The sequence below is a fragment of the Amblyraja radiata genome, chromosome 19 (genome assembly GCF_010909765.2).
Source record: "Amblyraja radiata isolate CabotCenter1 chromosome 19, sAmbRad1.1.pri, whole genome shotgun sequence".
Lineage (NCBI taxonomy): Eukaryota > Metazoa > Chordata > Chondrichthyes > Rajiformes > Rajidae > Amblyraja > Amblyraja radiata.
This window is the reverse complement of record NC_045974.1, coordinates 6,721,791-6,738,594: the sequence shown is the minus strand read 5'-3', so window position 1 is coordinate 6,738,594 and position 16,804 is coordinate 6,721,791. Positions and strand designations below refer to the sequence as shown.

Genomic DNA, 16,804 nt, shown 5'->3' with positions numbered 1-16,804 from the left:
AATCTTTCTATAATTTTTAACTGAAACAAATTAATGCACTTTGTATCTAAAAGCATCATTCTTGTATCATGTCTTATGGTTTATGCATTTAATTTTAAATTTGTGTATGTCATTTTTTGAGATGAAGCATGGCTTAACTGATGGAGAGGTTGGAAGCTAGGGAAAGGAGAAAACAAATGGGCTGTACATTGGTTAGTCGTCGCAATTATTAGATAAAGTAAGGCAATAGACAATAAACAATTAATGCAGGAGTAGGCCATTCGGCCCTTCAAGGCAGCACCGCCATTCACTGTGATCATGACTGATCATCCACAATCCACAATCATTCCTGCCTTCTCCCCATATTCCTTGACTCGACTATCTTTAAGAGCTCTATCTAACCCTCTCTTGAAAGCATCCAGAGAATCGGCCACCACTGCCTTTTAAGGCAGAAAATTCCACAGATTCACAACTCTCTGGGTGAAAAAAGATAGGAAGAGTATTCAAACATTTGGTAACAATTAATACAGAATAAATATAAAATGAAAGAGGAAATGGAGTGTTTGGCAGATTTAAAAAGGATAATGAGGGATAAATGTAGGAAACAGAAACAAGGCAAAGAAAATAACGAGGAATTGGATGGATATACCGAAACACAAGGTGTGACAGGTGAAAAGAAAGGAGCACCTCAATAAAACATAGATCAATAATCAAAAGTAAATTATATACTTATCACAAGTTATAGGAGTAGAATTAGGCAATTTAGCCCATCGATCAATCATGGCTGATCTCTGCCTCCTAATCCCATTGTCCTGCCTTCTCTCCATAATCCTTGACACCAGTTCTAATCAAGAATTTGTCTATCTCTGCCTTAAAAAATATCCACTGACTTGGCCTCCACAGCCCTCTGTGGCAATGAGTTCTACAGATTAATTAACCCTCTGACTAAAGAAGTTCCTCCTCATCTCCTTTCTAAAAGAGCACCCATTAATTCTGAGGCTATGACCTCTGATCCCAGACTCCCCCACCAGTGGGAACATCCTTTCCACATCCACGTTACACAAAAATGCTGGAGAAACTCAGCGGGTGCAGCAGCATCTATGGAGCGAAGGAAATAGGCAACGTTTCGGGCCAAAACCCTTCTTCAGACTGATGGGAGGTGGGGGGAGGCGGGGAGAATAAAGGAAAAAGGAGGAGGAGCCTGAGGGCTGAGGGAGAGGTAGGAAGGGGAGGAGACAGCAAGGGCTAACAAAATTGTGAGAATTTAATGTTCATGCCACCAGGATGCAGACTCCCCAAGCGGAATATGGGGTGCTGTTCCTCCAATTTCCGGTGTTGCTCACTCTGGCCGTGGAGGAACCCAGGACAGAGAGGTCGGATACGGAATGGGAGGGGGAGTTGAAGTGCTGAGCCACCGGGAGGTCAGGTTGGTTAATGCGGACCGAGTGGAGGTGTTCGGCGAAACGATCGCCAAGCCTACGCTTGGTCTAGCGGACCGAGCGGAGGTGTTCGGCGAAACGATCGCCAAGCCTACGTTTCACCGAACACCTCCGCTCGGTCCGCATGTAGGCTTGCCGATCGTTTCGCCGAACACCTCCGCTCGGTCCGCATTAACCAACCTGACCTCAGTCTGAAGAAGGGTTTTGGCCCGAAACATTGCCTATTTCCTTCGCTCCATAGATGCTGCTGCACCCGCTAAGTTTCTCCAGCATTTTTGTTTACCTTCGATTTTCCAGCATCTGCAGTTCCTTCTTAAACACTTTCCACATCCACTCTATCTATACCTTTATATTAGAGAATCCAATCAAAGCCTCTGATTTGGGGGGGGGGGGGGGGGGGGGGGGGGAATCTGAATGTCAGTTACTTGAAAACCAATGTGGTGGGGGGGGGGGGGGGGGTGGGGGTGGTGAGGGTGGAGTGAATGAACAAGTTCTCACAACTGTAAAACAAACTGTAAGGACTTGCACTGATGTTCCCTTTGGACAAGCGAGATACTGGGTGCAATTAATTTAGTGGTGGACACGCAGATTCAGAACTCCTACATTAAATCATGTAAACTGAAACAGGTAGGAAGATCGAACTTGAGATTGACACAGAAAGAGGGAAGGTAAAAGAAGAAGGAACTATCCAACTTTTCAGCCTTTTTCGAACAGGCAGGATTCCAAGTGTAAAACTGGCTAGCAAGTACTGTAAAGTTTTTTTTGTCTACCTTGAAGAGATTCACTCAAAGTTATAATTAAGAGCAAAGGGGAAAATCAAAATCAAATTAACCACTTGACTAAATTCTGACAAAAAATTGATTTAAAAAAACTAATTGAAAAAGTCAGGTGTATATTGTGGTGAAGAAGTAGTTTGACACGCTTGCCTTCAATGGGAAGAGTAATGAGTAAAGAAGTTGGTACATCATAATGCAGCTGTATAAGGTTGGTGTAAGAGGATAACCTTTTCATTTGGAGGGCAGTTGTATCTCAAACTAGCTTCCAGAGGAAGCAATAGACATGGGTGCAATGTCTTTAAAAGACATTTGGATAGATATGGATAGGAAGGATTTAGAGGGCTACGGGTCAGATGCAGGCAAATAAGACAAGCCCAGTATGTCAACTTGGCCAGCATGGACAAGGTGGACTGAAGAGCCTGTTTCCATCCTGCATAGCTCCATGGCTATGATAGAGATCTGTGCATCCTCTTTAGTCACATGGGAAGTCCCAAAAGATTGGAGAAAGGCCATTGTGGTTCATTTGTTTAAGAAGGGCAACAGGAACAAATCAAGAAATTATAGGCCAATTATCCTCATGGCAGTAAGAAAATTATTGAAGAAAATCCGGAGGTACGATTTACTCACATTTGGAAAAGCATGGTTTATTACGGAAACTCAGCATGGCTTTGTGAAAAGGAGCTTCTGTCTCACATTTCTGATTGTTTTTTGTTTAGGAAGTGATTTACATTATCTGCATGGACTTTGCTAACACTTGACAAGGCTAATCCTGAAGGTTAAGTTTAATGAAATCTACGGTGAATTGGTAGGTTGGATACAAAAATGACGTTATCATTGAAGTCACAAGATCATGGATGTTTCTCTGACTGAAGGTCTGGGCCCAGTGGGTTCAGCAAGGATCTGTACTAGGACATCATTTGTTGTGATAAGGAATTTGGCAGTTCTTCAATGACTCTTGCAAAATTGTAGAGTTGCATCACGGCTTGGTTTGGGAACAGCTCTACCCAAGACCACAAGAAATTGCAGAGTTGTGGATATAGCCTGGTCCATCACACAGGCCGGACTCCCTACCACTGACTCCATCTACACTTCATGCTGCCTGGGAAAAGCAACTAACATAATCAAAGACCTGTCCCACCCCAATCATTCCTTCTTCTCCCTGCTCCCATCAGGGAGAAAAAACAGAAGCTTGAAAGTGCACACCACTCAAGTGAGCATCAGGAACTGCTTCTTCCCCTCGTTTTTCAGGTTTTTGTACGATCCTTCCATAAGCTAAGTGTCTTAGTCACTTCTACTCCATTGCAGACATTGGACTTTGTCTATGGAACTGGTGAGCTACAATGCCAAAAACTATATTTTGCACTCTGTATCTTCTCTTTGCTCTACCTATTGTACTCAAGTTTGGCCTGATTGTATTTATAATATAGTATTATCTGATTTGATTGGATAGCATGCAAAACAAAGCTTTTTACTGTACCTGAGTACACATGACATTAATAATACTAAACCTATAATAAGTTATATAATATTGGGATGAAAATATAGATGGTCTGATTAGTAAAATAAGTTTGCAGACAACACAAAAATTGGTGGAGTTTTGGATGGTGAGGATGGTCAAGGGATACAGCAGTATTTAGATCAGTTGGAAATTTGGGGGTGGAGAAATGGCAGCTGGATTTTAAACAAGTGTGAGGTGTTGCACTTTGGAAGGTCAAATGTAAGGGCAAAGTATACACAGTGCCCTCCATAATGTTTGGGACAAAGACCCATCGTTTATTTATTTGCCTCTGTACTCCACAATTTGAGATTTGTAATATGAAAAAAATCACATGTGGTTAAAGTGCACATTGTCAGATATTATTAAAGGGTGTTTTTACACATTTTGGTTTCACCATGTAGAAATTACAGTTGTGTTTATACATAGTCCCCCCATTTCAGGGCACCATAATGTTTGGGACACATGGCTTCACAGGTGTTTGTAATTGTTCAGGTGTGTTTAAATGCCTCCTTAATGCAGGTATAAGATAGCTCTCAGACCTCCAGTCTTTCCATCACCTTTGGAAACTTTTATTGCTGTTTATCAACATGAGGACCAAAGTTGTGCCAATGAAAGTCAAAGAAGTCATTATGAGACTGATCAACCAGAATAAAACTGTTAAGAGACATCAGCCAAACCGTAGGCTTTCCAAAATCAACTGTTTGGAACATCATTAAGAAGAAAGAGAGCACTGGTGAGCTTATTAATCACAAAGGGATTTTGTGTAGGCTGTGCAGGCCAAGGAAGACCTCCACAGCTGATAACAGAAGAATTCTCTCTATAATTTAAAAAAATCCCCAAACACCTGTCCGACAGATCAGAAACACTCTTCAGGAGTCAGGTGTGGATTTGTCAATGACCACTGTCCGCAGAGGTCTTCATGAACGGAAATAGAGGCTACACTGCAAGAGGCAAACCACTGGTTAGCCGCAAAAATAGGATGGCCAGGTTACAGTTTGCCAAGAAGTACTTAAAAGAGCAACCACAGTTCTTAAAAAAGGTCTTGTGGACAGATGAGACGCAGGTTAACTTATATCAGAGTGATGGCAAGAGCAAAGTATGGAGGAGAGAAGGAGAGTATGCTCAAGATCCAAAGCATACCATCTCATCTGTGAAAAACAGTGGTGGGGGTGTTATGGCCTGGCATGTATGGCTGCTGAAGGTACTGGCTCACTTATCTTCATTGATGATACAACTGCTGATGGTAGTAGCATAATGAATTCTGAAGTGTATAGACACATCCTATCTGCTCAAGTTCAAACAAATGCCTCAAAACATTGGCCGGCAGTTAATTCTACAGCAAGACAATGATCGCAAAAATACTGCTAAAGCATCAAAGGAGTTTTTCAAAGCAAAAAAATGGTCATTCTTGAGTGGCCAAGTCAATCACCTGATCTGAACCCAATTGAGCATACCTTTTATATGCTGAAGAGAAAACTGAACGGGACTAGCCCCCCAAAACAAGCGTAGGCTAAAGATGGCTGTAATACAGGCCTGGCAGAGCATCACCAGAGAATCACCCAGTGATGTCCATGAATCACATACTTCAAGCAGTCATTGCATGCAAAGGATATGCAACAAAATACTAAACATGACTATTTTCATTTACATGACATTGCTGTGTCCAAAACATTATGGTGGGGACTATGTATAAACACAATGTAATTTCTACATGGTGAAACCAAAATGTATAAAAATGGCTTTTATTAAAATCTGACAATGTGCACTTTAACCACATGTGATTTTTTCTATTACAAATCTGAAATTGTGGAGTACAGAGGCAAATAAATAAAGGATGGGTCTTTGTCCCAAACATTATGGAGGGCACTGTAGTAAAGGTAGAACTATTAGGAGCATTGATGTATTGAATGATTAAAGAACAAAGAAAAATATAGCACAGGAGCAGGCCATTTCATCCCACAACGTCTGTGCTGAAAACGATGCTAATTTACTATTCCTATATGTCAATACATGCTCTATTTTCCATCTCTACTTGTTCATATGCCCATCGGTATTAATTACCAACATCAGTACTGGGGAAAGAGAAAGCTATTTTAAGCTGGTAATTAAAATCAATTTCTTCCACATCTACCTTTGAGCAATTCAGTCTACTCTCTGATCTTAATGACATTATGTCAATCTGCAAATGGCTCCAGTAGTAATTTGGAAATGGTCACCTTTCCTACTCTACCATTTAATTTAAATTCTAGCTGCTTATACTTCCTCACCAGAACTTCTTCCCTAATTGTACCTGTGAGGGAAACTTTAGAAAGTTAGACAGAAAGGGTGATACTGCAGGATTGTGATTTGGTTATGTCAACAATTGTGACAAGAAGAATGCAATTTGCAAAGAGTGCAGATTTTAAAGAGTTAAGAAAGCATACTTTGTGATTTTTGTAAATTACCTCCATATACTAGGGGCAATTTACAGTGACCAATTAACCTACTAATCTTTTTGGGACAGGAGGAAAGCACTCCACCTGGATAAAACATACATTCTCAGGGGGAGAATATGGAAGCTCCATAATGTCAGAGGTCAGGATTGAACCCAGGCCGCTGGAGCACCATGCCACATATGAAATGATGGCATATAACAAGATCAACAGGTATGATCTGACAAGGGGTCTGAGTGAAGCGGGGCTAGATATTTGTTCACACGACAAAAAAGGGGCCAATGCTCCAAAAAAAAGGGGGCCAATGCTCCAAAAAAAAGGGGCCAATGCTCCTTAATACTGAGTTAAGGTGTAGTTGAACACATTTCTGGATGCCCAAGTACTACTGGGAAATTAGTTTCCTCACTTGTCTATAACCATCATTTTACTGAGTGTACAACAGACTGATGTAGCAGCCACACAGTTTCTCATAATTTTCTAGGACAGTAATGTGCATAAATTATAACATGTTATGCACATTGTAAATGCTTCCTGTTGTAATTTTTATGTAATCGTCTGATTCAATATACCTCACTTTAACCAGAATGTATTGTCAGCTATATCCTGAATTAGGCATAAATCTTGCAAGTTATTTTCAGAATATGGGGAATATGAAATTATGAATTGCCGGAAGTGCTTCAGTGAACAAAAAAGGTTAACATAGTTAATATCTTACCATGTACTTGTAAACATTTCTCTATCACTCATAAGTTCAACTGGTTTATTTAAAGACAATAACCTGCTTCTATGCTAACCCACAAAAATAACTGATATATATCGTACACCAAATTCTTCTCTAAAATGTCTGAAAAGTATCATACTAAATATATACTACTAAACCACCAGTTTATAAGAAGTAAAAGATAAATTTGTTTGGCAAGTGTAATTACGATATGCCTGCATAAAAACAAATTACTATTAAGTTACTACCCTGCATGTCCTATCCTTCCCTTTCTAACTGACGTATTTAGAAACTTGTACAACCTTCACTTTTAAATAAGGGTTATAGGTCTTGTAATCATACGTACTATGTTACCTTGGCAAAATAAATCCAAGGGCAATGGCCTGAGTAATGGAAAGGCAAAATAAATAAAGTGAGACATACAATTCTATCATAGCTCATAGATTTCAATCAATAAGTCTCAGAATCAGACCTCATTGTCAGGCATTCATTTGCCTGGTTGAACATCCTCACATTGAACAACTTCTAATTTAGCTCCACTCACTTTCTCCATATCAAAGTTTAGATGTTTGCATTTCATGGGCCCAGCTATGTCTGTATTTTGTGGGATATGTGGAACAGTCTTAGGCCAATTCCCTTATCTCTTTTCAGAGTACATAGATGACTGCTTTCTGAACTTGAATATGTCATCGCCTTTTCTGCCAATTTCTGTCTGCATCAGAAGTAGCCATTTCTGCCTATAATCATATTGACTCAGAGATTTTTTCCTCTCTGTGAAACATTGTATGACCTGTTGGACATGTCCCACTGCCTTTCTTTTAGCAACACAATACACAGACAAAGCAGCATAATCTATGCTTACTGTGACATTTAATTTATTTCGGACTCACCTTATCAGAGATAATATTTTTATTTCAAAAATAAACTTTATTCATAATATAAAGTATACAAAAAAGAACAGTGCAAAACTCTTTACATTCTTAGTGTTTTCAACCTATACATTCACCATGGCTGGTTTTATACATGGTGGTATTAGCACATCCTTTTTGTACATAGCACCATTGACACTTTATGTGGCCCTTCAGGGTAATAGTCTTCCGTTGTTTGAGGGGTTTCCCCACTGATTCAGCCCCTCAGTAACCAGAAGGACCTGAGACGGTGATTCAGCACTAAGCTTCAGTGCTCTGAAGGGGCGTCTCCTCAGGTTTTGGCTGAACTTCAGCCCCACACTCTTGGTATTTGGTCACCCAGTATGGGGGAAGGAGGGGGGGGCAGGGGGCAAGGGACAGTCAGTGGGGGGGGGGGGGGTTATTTCCCAGTCGGTTTGCTCCTGAGCCTGGCCAAGATGACCATTTAGGGGTCCAGGCAGCAGTGAGTTGAGGGTTCCGCCTGAGTCAATTGCTTGCCCCTCTTCTGGACCTACGTCTGTGTCCGCATATCCCTGGAGAGGGAGAACGCGGTGTCCAAGGGGAATCTGGAAGCCTTCCGCCATCACTGGTCGCCGTGGGAGGTCGAGTGTATTGTAGATAAGGATGGCAACATACTGTTTGATTGATGTTTGCAAACTGCCAATGGCATTTTGATCTTTCCAGTACTCTGTATCTGTGATTAATTGAATAAAATCTCCTTGTTAAGGAAAAAAAAGCTTCAATGCATCCCTCGGCACATACTTTCCTGCAGTCTGGAATGTGCCAGTCCGTAGCGTTCCATTATGAACATCTCAATGTGCTGGAAGACCAACAAGTTTTGGGCCAAAGAGCGCTCCATGCTGAACCACTGCTTGATGGACGTAGTTGTAGGTGTTTGGAAAACTCTTTCCATGAAAGACAGGTAACATGGCAATGTCCAACTGACTGGCACATCGCATGGCAACAAGGCCAGGCCCATCCTTCGCAACACCAAGAAGTTAATGCAGGTCCTAGCAACTGCTGCATGACCCATCAACTGATCACTGCTTTTATCCTCTATACAAAATCTAGCTGGCGCAGCAAAAGTGGGATGGGCTGCGTGCCACGTGGGTCACCATGAAAAGAGATATATTAATCCAGAACCAGCTAACTGAAGAAGGGTTTCGACCCGAAACGTTGCCTATTTCCTTCGCTCCATAGATGCTGCCTCACCCGCTGAGTTTCTCCAGCATTTTTGACTACCTTCGATTTTCCAGCATCTGCAGTTCCTTCTTAAACAACCAGCTAACAATTTAGGCACTTTTAATCAGTCAAACAGTGTTCCAATTTTGTCCCCAGATTTTCAGAAACCACCCTCACGTACCATTATGTGACATTCCAACAGAAAGGCACTTCTGAAAACGACAGCACTGGCATTTGTTCCGGTTCTTTTTTTGAATCTTACAATTGCGTTCACACTGATCGTAGTCCAGTTTCAATCGTATGGTTCGCCGAAAAAAGCCCTGTAACATTAAAAGTCAAAGTGGCATTAATGAAGCAGCTTGATTTTAAATTGAATAGTAATATTTAATAACTGCATTTTCTGCGACTTTCTGAAACAAAATTCTGAGAAAATTACTGATTTGATAATCTAATGCCTGGTCCAAAATAATCCTCCTGGACCTTGTTTCCCCATTTGCAGAAAACAATAAGCAATAAGAGCTATAAACCGTCACTTCTATAGCCATGGTTTGAGCTAAAATTGTAATTATAATCCAAAATTAATTGGTCAACTGAAACATGTGTTTTAATAATGTTTATTGAAATCATCGTCAATAATTCGAAAAAAATCCAAATTATAGTTTTTGTTCCCATTTCATCATTTAGCTCTGAGGGAAAATTTCTTCATGGAGATCTTCAAAGATCATTAGCATTCTCTACCTCAGTTATTGGTTTTATTCAAGACCAAGATAAGTAGTTCTGGAGTATTAAAGAATCAAAGCAAATTAAATTCGGGCAAGAAGGTGGCTTGATGCACAGGATCCAGTGTGATCTAACAGAAAAGGAATGTTGCATGATTGAGAATTGTTTGACAGACAGGATACAGGGGTGGACATAAATAGAACGTTGGGGGTGATAGGCAACTAATGGTCCATCACAGGGATCATGGATTGGGCACCAGCTATTCACAATACACATCAATGATTTGGATGAGGTACAAATTTGTATGGGATTTCGAGTTCAAGACAAGTTAGACAAGTTGAGGAAGAGGGCAAATATGCGTCAAGTACAGTGTAAAGTGGATAAATGTCAAGTTCACCATTTTGGGAGGAAAACAGAGAGGCAGAATATTACTTAAATGTGAACGATTTGGAAATGTTGTTGTAAAATGGACATGGTTGTCCTTATAGGCTAATCATTGAAACAATGTGGTTACGGAGGTAAGTGGCCTTCATTACAAGACAGTTGTGCACCGAAACAAGTTTGATTTGCAAATTCTAGAGGACCTTAGTGAGAACACACATGGAGCCCTGAATGCAGCTTTGCTCTCCTAGCTAAAGAAAGGATATAGGGATGCAGCCTTGAATCACTGGAATGATCCCTATGGCAGAACCAGTGTACAAAGTAAGATTTGGTCAACTAGGCCTGGATTTGTTGTAGTTGAGAAGAATAAGAAGGGTTCTCGTTGAAACATGCAAGATTCTCACAAAACCAGAATGGATGCAGGCAGGATATTTTCCCTCACTGGGGATGGTGGGTGGTGGAGGAGTCAGAATGTTCTCAAATGAAAAGGTCATCATCACCGGATATTGGATACTATTAGAATGGAGATCAGGTGAAATTTCTTCACAATGAACTTTGAAATTCTCTGTCATGAAAAGTGGTTAAGGCCAAGCCCTGAATATATTTATGAAATATGTAGGTATACTGCTCGATATCAAAATCTATTGGAGAGGAAAGAGGAATATGATTATAGTCAGAGATTTGTACATCATCAAAAAGGGCTTTTCGGCCGACCACATCTACACTGACCTTTTTTTCCTCCTTGCATACGAGTCCTATTTTCCATTTGATGGTGAGCTTCAGGATCATCACCAATTTCACTGAATGGCAGAACGGGTACAAAGAACTAAATGTACTCCCACGTTTAATAAACAACATTAACATAGCACACAAACCTTACAGCCTTCACAGGCATGGACGCCATAATGGAAGCCAGAAGCCTTGTCTCCACACACTCGACATTCAATGCATAGGCCAGATGTGGAAGCATCATCTTGGGTCAATGGAGTAGTAGGTAAGATTACTGATGATGGACTCGATGCTGGAGAAATTGTATCTGAGTGCAGATGGGGAAAAAATACAATAAGATTTGGGAGTAGTTCAAGTAAATATTTTAGTTATTTTACTCCTTAACTAGAGTGATTTTAATAACGCAGAAGGGTAGTTTAAGAAAGCAAAACAGTGTAATATTACAAAATGCAAATAATCCACATTGTTCTTCCTGATAATGAGCAATCCATCTCAATGCACAACTGGATCAAGTATGACCAGAGAATGAAAAAGACAGCAGAAGTGTTTCTTCAAATGAGGAATGATTTTAATTTACAACATTTGTATTCAACCTACCAAAGATGACCCAACATTCTGCTTTCTACATAGAATATGGAATCTTAAAATGATTCTTGGAAAATCCCAGATATTAACAAGAGAAAATCTTTCATTATCACTATCCAGTTTGATTGAGTATCAACCAGCGTATGGAAAAGGTAAGCGTCTTAAAATGAGAAAGCACTATTTTACTGCGTTGAGATATTTTCATTAGGAAGATGTTGCATATATGCACCATCTTTTGTGAATTCGGAAAATATTTAAATGTTTTGCAGGTAATTATAATTTTGGAAATATGGCAGCCATTCTGTGCAAGCAAGCTCCACAGAGAGCAGAATGAAAATAAACAGAAAATCTGTTTAATTGATATCAGTTCCGTAAATATTGAATAAGACACCAGCAATCTTTACAATTCACTTGACGAGATGCATGGTGCGATGTCTTACTTAACAGATGGCACTTCAATTCAGCACCCCATCTCAAGGACCAGACTGAAATGTTTTATATACTTTTTATAATTAACTAATGAAGTGTTCAGTGAGGATGCAAATCCACAATCTTCTGAAGCAGGGATAAATGCCACCACTGAGCCACATCTGGTGGAAGGAAAAGAATGCCATCAACAGTTTTGGTAATTAAACCATGCTGCAGCTTTATAGTTCTGTGGTCAGGACACATTTTAAAAGTCACATTCCTTCCTGGCCACCAACAGACAAGTGCAACTCAAAAGTGAGTGAGCAAAGAGCAAAAATACTCTTCACTCCAGCTTATGATTTGGATGAAGTCAATGCCAGAACATATTTGTGCTCAGTGCTTTGTTGTTGTGACAGTACACACTGATACAGTGTATCAGCAACTCTGAAATGTTAAAAACTAGATTATCATTTTTTTTGTTTTTTTATTACAAACTGCTTGCAAAAGTTTTAAAAATAAAATTCATTAACTAAATTAGGCAGTAGGCCCTTAAACAACTTAAGCAGCTTAGCATGACGATCTGCCATAGATACCAACAGCAGGGAATGATATACATATTGGTACCTTTTTGTCTAAAAAATGTATGTTTTTACTTTTATGAGGAAGATATGAGCATCGTCAACAGTTGTTTAGCTTTGAGACATCTAAAGAAACAAGCTGACAGATCAGCTACTACCAAACTCAAAATATGTTATAGGAATCTACATATAGAATATGACACAGAGTACATATTTTAGTAGAATAAAGAATCTGCATTTTTATGATATATTATAATCTTACCAAACTAAATTAGATGATATAGATTGTTTGCTATATGTCAAAAGACCCAGATAGAAAAAAGAGAACAGCCTCACATTGGCAAGAAGGCATCAATGGTTCATCTGCCAAACAAATGTTGATTCAACACTTTTTCCTGGATATATTTCAAATGCACAACAGAAAGTGGCATATTGAATATTCAAGAACTCAAAATGCATACAAATGTGTGATTTCTTTGTAAGATATCTTAAAAAAGCAAGTGTTTCTCTATATTCTGAATGCTCAATGTGGACATTATCACGTTGAGGAACACAAGAAACAGGAATAGGAGTAATCCATGAGGGTCCTCCTGAACCTGTTCATCTAGCAATAAGATCATTTGTTTTCCAGACTCGGCCTATAATTGTAATATGTTGAGCATTCACAAAGATATCACTCAGAATCTTAAATACTATCAAAAATGTTTCATCATTCAGATCTTTTCTGTTCTGTCACAAATTCATTCTCCTTTACACACTAGTTTCCGGTTGGCGGCGCAACACTGTTGCAGCGGCCCCTACAGCCTGTCTGTCTTGTCTAGTTAAATGTAGTTGTGGTGTTTTTTTTATACTGTTTTTAACTGTGTTTATGTGGGGGGCGGGGGGGGGGAAACTTTTAAAATCTCTTCCCTGCACGGGAAACCCGACCTTTTCCCTGTCGGGTCTCCGTTGTCGTTGGGGCCTAGCACCGTTGAGCGGCCTCCAGCCAGAACAACCTGGGGGCTCCAGTCGCGGAGCCTGCGGAGCTGCGGACTTACTATCGTGGGGCTGGCCAGCCTCGGAGCTTGGGGAGCGGTGGTGGATCGCTGCTGCGGCCCGATTCCAGAGCTCAGAGGCTCCAGCAACGCAGCTTCTGTGGACTGTGATATCGGGAGCTCGCGGGTCCGGGTGGGAGACGGCTTTTCAGAGCTCCCGCAACGCAACTTCTCCAGCCGTGTCGCGGGGTTGGAACGGCCCGGAGCGGGGCCGTGCATCGCCCCGCGCGGCTTTAATGGCCACGGGACATTCCAGCGCCCGCTGGGGGCTCCAACATTGTGACATTTAGACCTGGAGCGGGGCCGTACATGGCCCGGCGCGGCCTAAAATGGTCGTGGGACTTACCATCGCCCGCCTGGAACTTCAACATCAGGAGAAAAATGGAGAGAGAAAAGACTTTGCCTTCCATCACAGTGAGGAGGAGGTTCACTGTGATGGATGTTTGTGTGAATTAAATTGGTTGTGTGTCTAGTAGGAATCGTTTTTGTTTGTATGGCTGTAGAAACAGAGTTTCATTTGAGCCCCACTGAGGTTCAAATGACAATAAATATTGTATTGTATTGTATATCCATCAATCCCACCTCCTCTCTTAGGGTGAATCTAGCTTCCTGAGAATCGCTCTGTTGTACCTTCATTACACATCAACCAAGGATAATCTATTCTTTATTTGTAACAAGACCAAAAGTGTCCAAACTGCTCCAGGTATAGTTTCAGCTATACCCAGATTCAGATTCAGATTCAACTTTATTGTCATTGTGCAGTGTACAGTACAGAGACAACGAAATGCAGTTAGCATCTCCCTAGAAGAGCGACATAAATATGAGCAATAAATAAATCTATTTACGTGCATAGTCATAGTATGTTTTTCCTGGTGGGAGGAGTGTCCGGGGGGGGGGGGGGGGGGGGGGGTGATTGGCAATCACCGAGGTACAGTGTTGAGTAGTGTAACAGCCACAGGGAAGAAGCTGTTCCTGGACCTGCTGGTCCGGCAACGGAGAGACCTGTAACGCCTCCCGGATGGTAGGAGGGTAAACAGTCTGTGGTTGGGGTAAGAGCAGTCCTTGGCGATGCTGAGCGCCCTTCGCAGACAACGCTTGCTTTGGACAGATTCAATGGAGGGGAGTGAGGAACCGGTGATGCGTTGGGCAATTTTCACCACCCTCTGCAGTGCTTTCCGGTCAGAGACAGAGCAGTTGCCATACCATACTGTGATACAGTTGGTAAGGATGCTCTCGATGGTGCAGCGGTAGAAGTTCACCAGAATCTGAGGAGACAGATGGACCTTCTTTAGTCTCCTCAGGAAGAAGAGACGCTGGTGAGCCTTCTTGACCAGAGTTGAGGTATTGTAGGTCCAAGAGAGGTCATCGGAGATGTTGAGTCCCAGGAACCTGAAGCTGAAAACACGTTCCACCTCCGTCCCGTTAATGTGGATGGGGGTGTGCGTGCCGCCCCTAGACTTCATGAAGTCTACAATGAGCTCCTTGGTCTTTTTGGAGTTAAGGGCCAGGTTGTTGTCAGCGCACCATGCTGCTAGGAGCTGGACCTCCTCCCTATAGGCCGACTCATCGTTGTTGCTGATGAGGCCAATCACCGTTGTATCATCTGCATACTTGATTATGGTGTTAGTACCATGTACAGGTGTGCAGTCGTAGGTGAAGAGGGAGTAGAGGAGGGGACTCAGCACACAGCCCTGTGGAACGCCGGTGTTCAGGGTGAGGGTTGAAGAGGTGTGCCCTGTGCAATTCATTATTCTTATACACAAACACTCTATAATAGAAATTCAGCCCTTCCAGTACCTAACACTATACCCACACTGAGGCAACTGCAAGTGGCAAATTTTCAGCTGTTAGCTTGCAAGTGGCTGAGATTTAAGAAACTGCTCAAAATCAAGAAGAGTTTGCAATGAAGTGAATCTTTCCATTGGCAGAAATGTCAATAACCAAAGAACAGAAATTCAAATGAATTAACAGAAAAATCCAGGGGCACTTGGAAATATAGTTCACTTCAAGTGGGCAGGATTTGGTATACCAATTCAACAGTAGCTGCCAAAAGAAATATTTTAAAGGGAAAACATTGCATGCGTGTGGGGAAATAAAATAGTGGAACTTACTGGATTTCTCTTACAGGGAGGTTCAGATTTGATAGTTCTATAACAAATCTGTAAATTGGTAGCAGAGCTGTGTCCCGCGCAGAGATAAAGCTGTGTCCCATGCAGGCATAAAACTCTGATTTATTATTTTTCAAGCTATATAGCATAACTGTTAAGTATTAATATGAGACTAAAAATTCAAATGCCAGTTACATCTAATTTGTCTCATTCCAATTACCTTATTTAGAACATATAGGCTGGTATCAGTGACAAATAGCACTGTCCAGCACCCAAGCGACTTCAATTGAAGTAAACCCCTACCTTGCACAGTTTCATTTGATCCAGGACCATTTCCTGAAATAAGGTTCTCATCAGCACTGAACGTCTCTGAACTGTTGTCCCCTATAGACTGTGAAATGTCCTGTACTTCCTCCATTTCCTGCACCAGTTCTCCAGCCAAGGGACTCCTAGAGTCATTTTCAAGTAGTGATAATGGATCAGAGTTGATCTGTGTGTCTACCATTCCAGTTGACACTGTCAGGCAGTGCAACACTCATTAGTCTAAAAAAGAAAACATAATTCACTACTGAATATTTCTATTTAAATTTATGATTAAATTAAGAACCATACATTTCATATTAATAAAAGTACACACAGGAATAATTGGTGACAAAACAGTACATTATCCAAGATTCTCCTGATATTCCCAATCAATGTCACACAGCTTTCATTTTGAAAATGTTTCGACTTTCAAAACTTAAATCACAAATAAAAGACCTGCAAAAACAAGCATATTTTCATAAAAACAACATCCTCTGCTCTTTACCATGACGTTCAATAAACTACAATTTGTGTTCTGTAATTTCAGACAATGACATTTCTTTAACATATCAATCCAACAACTTTTAAAATCTGTTTATTATTCTTCATTTTCCAGTTGAGCTTGAGAATAATTTCACTGACAAATATCGTAGCTACTATAAGTTCTTATATTGAAAGAATTTTAAGATATTAACCGACATATTTTGCTAGATTGAGGACACTGTATTGTGCATGATACTAGGAGAACCTGGAAAATATTAGTGACTGAAAAAATCTACAAGCTGAATAATTAACACTTATGAAAGAAACAGAGTACAACGCAAGTAGACATTTAGTCCCTCAAGCTTCAACTAAATGACGATTGATTGGCACGTCAGATTAAAGAAAATTACACGGCTATATACAGACATTTAAAACAAGACAGGAACTCAGGAAAAGGTAGGACCACTTAAGGATAAAGGAGGGAATTTATGCCAATGTGCTTCATGTCAATCGTAGGGAAGCTGATGGAGAGGATTCTTT

At 40.8% G+C, this 16,804-nt stretch overlaps 1 protein-coding gene across 4 annotated transcripts in view; it reads right to left on the bottom strand.

The window, feature by feature from the left end:
- Positions 1-16,804, bottom strand: part of ppara (peroxisome proliferator activated receptor alpha) — a 57,016-nt gene that overhangs the window by 11,645 nt on the left and 28,567 nt on the right. For all 4 annotated transcript variants that reach the window (XM_033037554.1, XM_033037555.1, XM_033037557.1 and 1 more), the window contains 3 exons: positions 15,782-16,021; positions 10,912-11,072; positions 9,117-9,255 (listed from right to left, as the gene is read on the bottom strand). In XM_033037554.1, the coding sequence (XP_032893445.1) occupies positions 9,117-9,255; positions 10,912-11,072; positions 15,782-15,983 (502 nt within the window). In that variant the 5' untranslated portion in view covers positions 15,984-16,021. The remainder of the gene's footprint in view (positions 1-9,116; positions 9,256-10,911; positions 11,073-15,781; positions 16,022-16,804) is intronic.